The sequence below is a fragment of the Pelecanus crispus genome, chromosome 17 (genome assembly GCF_030463565.1).
Source record: "Pelecanus crispus isolate bPelCri1 chromosome 17, bPelCri1.pri, whole genome shotgun sequence".
NCBI lineage: Eukaryota > Metazoa > Chordata > Aves > Pelecaniformes > Pelecanidae > Pelecanus > Pelecanus crispus.
In genome coordinates, this window is record NC_134659.1 from 6,403,412 (window position 1) to 6,412,420 (window position 9,009).

Genomic DNA, 9,009 nt, shown 5'->3' on the forward strand with positions numbered 1-9,009 from the left:
GGCCCCTCTCAGCACTGCCAGGCCGCACTCAGGCCTCCCCGCAGCCCCCTCCTCTCCAGGCTGAGCACCCCCAGCTCCCCCAGCCTGGCCCCGCAGCAGAGGGGCTCCAGCCCTCGGGGCATTTCTGTGGCCTCCTCTGGCCCCGCTCCAGCAGCTCCATGTCCTGTGCTGAGGGCGCAAGCTGAGAGTGCCGAGAGCCCCGGGCTCTCCGGTAGCCGCCTGGCTCTCTCCGGTGGCTGCTCGGCCCCGCTGCGGCTCCTGCTCTCCGGTAGCCGCCTGGCTCTCTCCGGTGGCTGCTCGGCCCCGCTGCGGCTCCTGCTCTCCGGTAGCCGCCTGGCTCTCTCTGGTGGCTCTCTGGTAGCCGCCTGGCTCTCTCTGGTGGCTCCCCGGTAGCCGCCTGGCTCTCTCCGGTGGCTGCTCGGCCCCGCTGCGGCCCCTGCTGCCCGGTAGCCGCCTGGCTCTCTCCGGTGGCTGCTCGGCCTGCATGCTCTCCGGTAGCCGCCTGGCTCTCTCTGGTGGCTCTCCGGTAGCCGCCTGGCTCTCTCTGGTGGCTCCCCGGTAGCCGCCTGGCTCTCTCTGGTGGCTCCCCGGTAGCCGCCTGGCTCTCTCCGGTGGCTGCTCGGCCCCGCTGCGGCCCCTGCTGCCCGGTAGCCGCCTGGCTCTCTCCGGTGGCTACTCGGCCTGCATGCTCTCCGGTAGCCGCCTGGCTCTCTCTGGTGGCTCTCCGGTAGCCGCCTGGCTCTCTCTGGCGGCTGCTCGGCCCCGCTGCAGCCCCGCGGCTGCCGCCGCCCCTCGCCGCGCCAACGCGCCCAGCTCTCCCGTCCACGCAGGCCGCGGCCCACGGGGAGCGGCCGCCGGCAGCGCCGCCCTTCGCCTCCCCCCGCACGAAAAGCCGCAGCCTTGCGTGGGGCAGGGGGGGAGAGGGCCGCGGGCTGCGCGAGAGCAGCGGCCCCGCCGAGAGAGCGTGTCACGGGTGGGGGCCACAGAGGCGAGGACCCCCCCCCCCGGGTGCAGCCCCCCCAAACCCCCCCGCTGCGATGCCAGGAGCGGCGGTGACCCCGCCGCCCGGTCCCGGTCCCCGTCCCCCCGCTCTGCCCAGCTCCGCAGGCAGAGCCCGGCCGCAGCTCGTCGCACCTGCAGCCCCAGCCAGCGCTCCCTCCCTTTTATAGCCCACTTGGAGCCCTGACACCGATTTTTTTTTTTTTTTTTTCCGTGGGTGGCTCACAGACTGTAATTAAGAGCCCTTCTCTGCCGCCTGCCCCAGCTCCCCTCTCCAGCAGCTGCTGTTTAAGCAAAGGAAACCCCCTTTCGTCCTCTCTCTCCTTTATAATTCTTTCCCCCCCCCCCTTCTGAACATAAAGGGATGACAGTGCTCCAAGCCAGGGTCTTTTGCATTTCTGAGTTGGTTCTGTTAATTGGAAGGAGGGTTAAGAATCTGCAAGGTCGTTTCAATCTACATCTGACCTTCAGAGTAATCCTCTATGCCAACACCAGAGCATGTCATTAAAATGAGGCCCTCTACCATATCCCGGCATCCCTTTATTCTTTCCTTGTGCACATTAATTGCTCATAAGTTGATTTGATCTCCCTATTCTGCAAGAAGTAAATTGCCCTCTTATTTCGCCATTTTCATCCTGTTTTCTTAATTAGGCCCTTAAAAATCTCTAGGGCCTCAGCCGGGCCGCAGGCCTCATCCTGGGAATAAATTTTGATCTCAGCCTGATAAAGAGTGAGCAAACCTGGAGATTGAACAATGTCATTCTCCCCTCTCCCTCCCCTCCACGCTATTCTCTTGACATGAAAAGGCTATCAGTTTTTCTCTGTGTTAATATAGGAAATAATTCACACTTCAGGCGTTGTTCTCTATTTAGTGTTCACACTCCCCAGATAAATCAAATCAGGGATTTTTTTTTTTTTAAGTGTCTGAAACTACTTACTCTTTCTCTCCCCCCCCCAGCCTCCTCACTCTCTTCTTTTCCTTCCTTCTTCTTTTAATAAAGTTTCCAAGATTAGCCCCTGTGATTTTTCCATCCTGGGAAGTCTATTTTAAGGCAGATTTTCTTTTTTTTTTTCCCCCCTTTTCCTTGTCTGCGTGTGTTTAACACCATCACAGAGGGGAGCAGGGGGCGGCAGGAACCTGGCACGTGGCTCCGCACACAGAGGAGCGCGCCGGGGTCTGCGAACGTGGCGTGTGATGAGTTTTGCCAGGCACGGGCTCAGCCCCCTGCCCAGTCTGGCAGGGCAGCAGGAGACTTTGCAAGCCTATTTTCTTCCCCTTGCTTGCACCAGGCAGGAGGATCCCCAGCCTGCAGCAGCTCCACAAACAGGTGGGGAACACCCTTCCCCAAAGCCTGCCTGTACCAGGGGTCCGGGCCCCCAGAGGGGTTTTGCAGCACCCAGGGGTGATGCTAAGCCAGCCCCAGCAGCGAGGAGGGAGCAGCAAAGCCCCCTGCCAGCACCAGGCCTGCTCCAGGGACCACCCAACAGGTAGGAAACACACCTGAGCTCCCGGGACAGCTCTGCCATTGCTCCCAGCCAGCACAGAGCGGGACAGCCAGCACAAACCTGCCCCACTCCCAGCACCACACTCAGCCCCAGGGACACAGCTCCTTCCAGCCCTGCTCTCTGGGGCCTTGTGACTATTATTAATTAAGGGGCCAAGCCTGGTTCCAATTAAGCAATCAGCAGATGGGTCAGCACCTCACCAGTCCCAGCTGTGCTCAGCACCGGGAGCCGCAGACCTCCCCGAAGCACCCGGCTGCGGGGCTGGCACCCGGAGGGACAGGTTGGGGGGGGGACACCCTGAAAACCCCAAACCACCCTGGGACTGGCTGAATGCCAGCAACATCAGTGCTTCCCCCCTCGAACTGAGCCAGGCTTTCCTGAAAAAAAAAAAAAAAAACCAGCCCCCAAGCAGCCCCCCCCAAATCCAGGGCAGCTCCCCTGCGAGACGGGGGTGCTGCTGCAGCCTGACCTTCGGGCACGGCCTTGGCATTGCTGGGGGAAAGCGGCTCTGGGTGCTTTGAGCTCCGCGACCCTCCCTCCTCCAGGATGCGAAGAAACAGCCCACGCTGCAACACTCCAAGTTGTTGTAAATAAATATATTTTAATGATTCTTCTTCCATTCCAGTTCATTCTTTTATACATTTATTTATAAAACAGTAGTAAAATTTTTTAATCAGAGCACAGTGCATTAAAAAAAAGAAAAGTAAAACAAACAAAAAAAAACCCAAAAGATTTTTTTTTAAAAAAAAAATCCACAACGGTTTACTCACGGCCGGGGGAGATGACGCGTCTCGTGCGGAGCAGCGGCCGGTCCTCTGCCCGCCGGCGCCAGGAGCGGGGCACGGAGCAGGCACGCACCCCAGCCAGCCCCGCACGTGCCGCGTACCAGCGAGGGCCCTACGGCCACGACAACCCCAAGCGAGCGGGGATCTCGTACGCCCACCCTGAAGCACCTGTGCAGACCCTTCGGTGCCCGCAGACCCGCAGATCACCCACGTCTGTAGGTACTCGGCACGGCGTATGGAGTGCCGCCGCCCTGCCAGGGGGGATGATTCTCCTTACAGGCGCTAATGGCAGCGCGTGAAGGATGCCAAGGCCTCCTGTGAACATGCGGGGCGAAGCAGCCCCAAACCCGCCAGCGCATGTCCCGGTGCCCCTCGCCCGGCGCCCCGAGGTCCCCTCCGCTCCCTTCCCTGCACCCCTGCAGGGCAGCAGCCAGACCCTGCCCTGCCCCAGCGCTCCAGGACACCTCCGCCGCTCCAGGACACCTCCACCGTGTCCTCCCTCTTCCTTTCCCCCTCTCCTCCCCACCTTCTGCACTTCCTCACACCCTCACGTCTGACAGGCACCTCCCCGGGGGTGCACCGGGGCTGTCCCCCACCTCACAATCCCAAATCCAGCCACGATGACGGAGCAAGCCTGTCCCTTCCTGGCTGGGCTCTCCCCTCACAGTCCCAGTCCCGTGATATCCCCCACCCTTGGTCCAGGACAGGGTGCACCCAGTGACCCCCATCCCCGCACGGGCTCCCGTACACCCAGCCACAGCTCCCACGGCCCGGGGTGGGGATGCAGTGCTATAGCGTGGGACCACTAAGGGGTCTCCGCTCCCCAGCCTTCCCCGTGCTCCCCTTCAGGCTTTACAACAAATTTGTGCAGTATTTTCCCTGGGAACAGCATCCCCCTGCCCTGCGCAGCTCCTTCCCCACCACCAGCCAGGCTGAGGAGGCAGAAGATGATGCAGAGCCCAAAGCAGCTCCCCGTCACCGAGCCATCCCGGCTGGGGAACGAGCTGGCGACGCTGGAAGAGAAATAAACCCCGGGGGCCAAAGGCAGAGAGCGGCAGCTTACGTTTGGCAATTGGTACAAACTGTCCCCTGGTCCCTGGCCAGAGCTTGAACCTCCACACCCAGGTGTGGGGCAGGACATCTGCTTTCAACAAGTATCCCCAAAAAAAAAGTGTAAAACCCCTTTATCCTTCTACCTGAAGAGCCACAGCTTGGCATTACGGGGCAGAGGCACCCCTGTGGGGGTGCCTCGAGGGAGGCTGGAGGTCTCTTGTCCAGAGGCCAGCGAGGTTTTGGGGTGGTGAGTGCTGCCAAACCCCAAAGAGGGGTCCCCCTGCAAGGTGGGGGTCATAGCCGGGGGCTGACCAAGCATCAAACACCCCGTCCCAGCCATTTCGGAAGCCCTCAACATCCACCCCAATTCGTAGCCTCAGACCCAGCTCATTCGGACAACACCCCCAGTGCCCCGTGAATTAACTTGCTCCAATTAAGCACCTCTTCTCCCTCCAGCCCTGCAACCCGGAGAGGCAGCGGGTGCTCCGAGGAAGGAGGAACCGTGAAGGATGTGGCACTGTGAAGCATCCGTGGGGCTCGGAGGCCACTGCTGGGGAAGACACCCTGGGGATGTGGGCTCCCGGAGCGGGGTGGCAAGGAGGCAGCAAGCCAGACAAAAAGCTCTGAGCGTCGTCCCTCTCCTCTCCTCGCAGGGACTCGATGGCTCCTGCCCGCTCCGGCTCCGGGCCAGCGCCCTGGGGAAGGGGGACAGTCCGGGAGGGTTTCACTGAAAGGCAAAGCAGCCAAGATCACAACCCCAGGCTGGGGAATCTGCAGTCAGGCCAACGCCACGGCAAGCCAAGAAGGTCTGCTCCAGCTCCTGGCAAAAAAAAGCTTGCGAAAGACACAGCAGTACCCGGCGAGCCTTGATCCGAGACCCCCGTTGCATAGAGAAAAGGTACTCCTACGTAGATTCAAGTGCGCGGCAGGACGGGCTCCTCCTGCGAGAAGAGTGCCCTGTAACTTCACTAACCAAACCTGAAGGTCCAGTCCTCGCCCCCAGCGTCGGAGCAGCTCCTCGTCACAGCATTTCTGCATCCTCCATGCTGAAGCTGCTCCGGCGACTGCTGGCCTTGGAGGCCTCCGGGGACATGGCCGAGAACAGGGGGTCAGAGGCCAGAGGCAGCATGGTGTCCTGCATCAGCATCAAGTCCAGCTCCTTCTTGGATAGGGATGGGAAGGAAGCGCTGTGGCCGGGCTCCAGGCTGTCTGGGAAGCCCCGGGAGCCGTCGTCGAAGCTCAGGCTGTGGGTAAAGTCCAGCTGGTGGTAGGGGGACTGGGGTGGCAGAGGCAGGGCCGGCTGCGGCTGTGACTCAGGGTCTGGGGGTGGCAGCAGTGGCTCCAGCGTCCCCTCGTCCCCGCTGGCTTCTTGCTTGACCACTTGCTGAGCCAGCTCGGCCACGTTGACGCCCGAGGGCGAGGAGGTGGGCAGCCCGTGGACGCGTGCCTGCATCTCCAGCTCCTGCCAACAGAGCACGGGAGGTCTGTGGGGGGGACGTCACACGCGGGGGGACAGCACATGGGCACCCACGGAGGCGGCAGGGACAGAGGGACCAAGAAGCTCACAGGGAAGGAGCCCGTGGAAGAGCTGAAGGGTGGAAAATGGTGACCCATGCAAAGACGTCTGGTTTGTCTGAAGACTTTGTTCCCAGTGACTTGACAGCCATGAGAGGGAGGAGAGCCCCTACCCGCCCCCTCGGTGGGGAAGCAGGGAGCTGCTCACCGGGCTGGAGTAGAGCGGAGGGAGGGAAAAGCACAGGAAAGCTCACCTGGATGCGGAGCAGCAGCTGCTTATTTGTCATCTCCAGACGCCGTGAGTGATTCTCCAGGTCTCGTGACCTCTGCAAGTCCTTCTGCATCCTCTTGATGTAGTCCACAGACGCCTTCAGGATCGTCCCTTTGTTCCAGCGCACGTCTCTGCCGCGCAGGATGGAAAAAGAGATTGCCACCTGCACGCCAGCAACATGTCCCCTCACCCCTGCTCCACCAAAAAGCCCCTCTCCAAGTGTTGCCTGCCATGGGGCCGAGCATCAAGCCAGCCCACGAGACCCGCAGTTATCCCAGCCCCGCAGAAACCACAGATACGTACAGGTCATTGGCCTTGGGGATCAGCATCCCCAACTCTTTGATGCGGTCGTTGATGTTAAACCTTCGCCGCCTCTCGACTGCAGGGCGAGAAGAGAGAGAAGGCGGTGAGGAAGCAGCAAGAGCAGGAGAGGCTCCATGTCCCGCAGACCCCACTGGCCACGCTGCTGTTCCCAGCTCGCGGGGCCGGGAGCCACCGTTGTGCCCCAGCCAGACCCTCCAGAGCTGGGGGGCTCAGAATGAGAAACTTCTAGGGCCAACCCTTTGGCACCTTGCTCCTGTCTGTCGCCCCGGCTGCTCTGACCTTCCCCCGGTGCTGCCGAGAAGGACAACGGGGTGTCTCCTGCACCACAGACATTTTGCAGAGCCGGGAAAGAGGGAGCCATGGCAGGGGGCTGTGGGGGTATTTCCTGAGGGCGAGATGGGATGGGAAGAGGGACCTGGCTCCGACAGAGGGGAACGAGGATGGAGAGCGATGGGGAAACGCCTGCAGGCGTGGGAGAGGGAAAGCTGTGCCACCCGCAGGCAGCCAGCGCCAAACTCACTCAGGTTGTGATTGTCTTTCTTCTGGCGCTCTTTCGCCAGGGCTCGGCTCTCGGCATCTGCAATGGAGACCCACAACGTCACCCGGAGGCAACAAGGCTGCATCTCGCCCCACAAGCATCCCGGGCTGGCATCGGAGCACCCCAGCATCCCCCAGAGCCCCCCCTCCCCACCTATGGGGACAGGGCAGCCCCGGCCAGTTTGGGTGCTCGCCATCGCTGCCGGCTCTGGGGCCAGGGACGTACCTGTCAGCTCTCTCTTCTGGGTGAGGTCGGCGGGGCAGGAGCTGCTGGTGACACCTACGAGAGAGGCCGTCACCTGGGGGTCCCCGCTATAGACGTTCATGTGACTGCTGGACATCGGCAGCTGAAAAACAGAGGGACGGGCGGGTTAGCTCCATCCGGGGCCACGGGACTGGGGTTCAAGCTCAGCTGCTTGGCCTCTGGGATGCGAGTGTGTAGCCCAGGCAGGTGTAATTGTCTTCCTGGGCCCTTAAAACAGCTATAATCAGAGCAGCAAAGAAAACAGGACTTCAAAGGGTGCAGCTGATCCCCTCCCACGGCCAGCATCTAAAATAGGGCAGATGAATCACATCCGAGAAGGGCCCGGCAGGTTGAATCCCACTGGGAGGCACAAGCTGGCATATGGATCCGACCCAGGAGACAGTGCCGCTCCAAGCGAGCTTCTGGCTGGGAAACCTCTCCCGGCACCAACGTCCCCTCGCGCTGCAGTGGATGCTTGGTCCCTCCCCGCACCCCTCTCCCATCCCTCCGGCTTTTTATAAGGGCTCCCAACTGGCATTAAAGAGGAAAAAAAGCTGAAGAACTGGCTCAGTTGTTCTCCCTTTTGCTCTGTTGCAGAAGGGAGATCTTGCCGCCTCCTTCCCCCCAGCCCCCGCTCCCCAGGGACATCCGTCCCCGGGACAAGGCTGGATTGGGCTGGCACCCGGGCATCGCTGCAGGGATGCGGCAGCAGGACAGGTCCCCTCCGTGCCATCTCCGCCCCTGCAAGCAGGGCTGCGGGACCCCCGGGACCCCCTCCCTCCCGCAGCTCGGGGTCTGATCTCTTCCGAACGCGCATCAGAGACTCACCGTGTTGGGCATGTGGACTTCAGGGTTCATATAGCCCAAAACGTCATCCAAGCGCATGATGTCATCAATGACCTCATCAAACTGAAAGGGAAAAGCGTAAGGTGCCAATGGGCTTCTCTGCCCTTTCCAGCACCTTTGCCTCCCCCAGCAGCTCGGTGGCACCTCCTCACCTCCCGCTCGGGATTGGAGCCGATGTTGAGCATGGCCATGGGGCTGTTGGGCGCACTGTTGCCCGCCGAGGAGGACATGACGTGGCCAGGTCGGACGCCGGGGGACGCAGCCGGGGGTGGCTTGGGAGAGTGGCTGACGGGGCTGACGTGGGCAGCGAACTTGTTCCCGTAGGTTTCGGAGAGATAAGCCTGAACCTTCTTGTCCCGCGACTTCTGCAGGTGGTACGTGGTGGGGTTCTCCAGGTAGGACTGGACCTGCAAGGAGACAAACGTCAGGGAGCTCCCAGGCCCCCTGAGCCCCGCGGCAGGGGGGACACCCCCAGCACTGTACCTTGAGGACCTCTCCGGGCACGGGCGGTGGGGACTGGTAGTGGACGGGGGTGTTGATGGCCGGGGTGGAGGCCACCGGCATCCGCTGCTGCTGCACGTAGTTCATCATCATCTGCTGCTGCATGCGCTCCCTCTCGGCCTCCTGCTGCGCTTGCTGCTTCATCAGCTCCATCCGCAGGCCGATGCGGGACGCCATGGTGCAGCGGGGGGGTGGGACGCGGGCGCCCGCCGGGCACGGAGGTGACCCTGAGAGGAGGACACGGCACATCAGGAACAGCCTCGTTTGCAGCGGGGAAACTGAGGCACGGGGAGGGAGCAGACACCCCGGAGCACCTGTACCAGCTGGTGACTAAGCCGGGACGATCGCCCTAACGCCGGCCGGCCGGGTCTGCCCTCCTGCCGCAGCTCCCCGTCACGCCACCACTCTCCCTGGGGACAGCCGGGGCA

At 62.0% G+C, this 9,009-nt stretch overlaps 1 protein-coding gene across 2 annotated transcripts; it reads right to left on the reverse strand.

Moving 5' to 3' along the window:
• Window positions 1-5,364: 5,364 nt before the first annotated feature.
• TFEB (transcription factor EB) lies at window positions 5,365-8,758 on the reverse strand. 2 transcript variants are annotated; one of them, XM_009489917.2, is made up of 8 exons: window positions 8,564-8,758; window positions 8,233-8,487; window positions 8,063-8,143; window positions 7,217-7,337; window positions 6,974-7,030; window positions 6,433-6,508; window positions 6,113-6,260; window positions 5,365-5,805 (listed from the first exon to the last, which is right to left on the reverse strand). In XM_009489917.2, exons 1-8 carry the CDS (start codon window positions 8,756-8,758, stop codon window positions 5,365-5,367), a joined length of 1,374 nt encoding a protein of 457 aa, XP_009488192.2. The 2 variants fall into 2 exon arrangements, with proteins under 2 accessions (XP_009488192.2, XP_075578382.1); XM_075722267.1 differs by lacking the exon at window positions 8,233-8,487.
• Window positions 8,759-9,009: the final 251 nt, after the last annotated feature.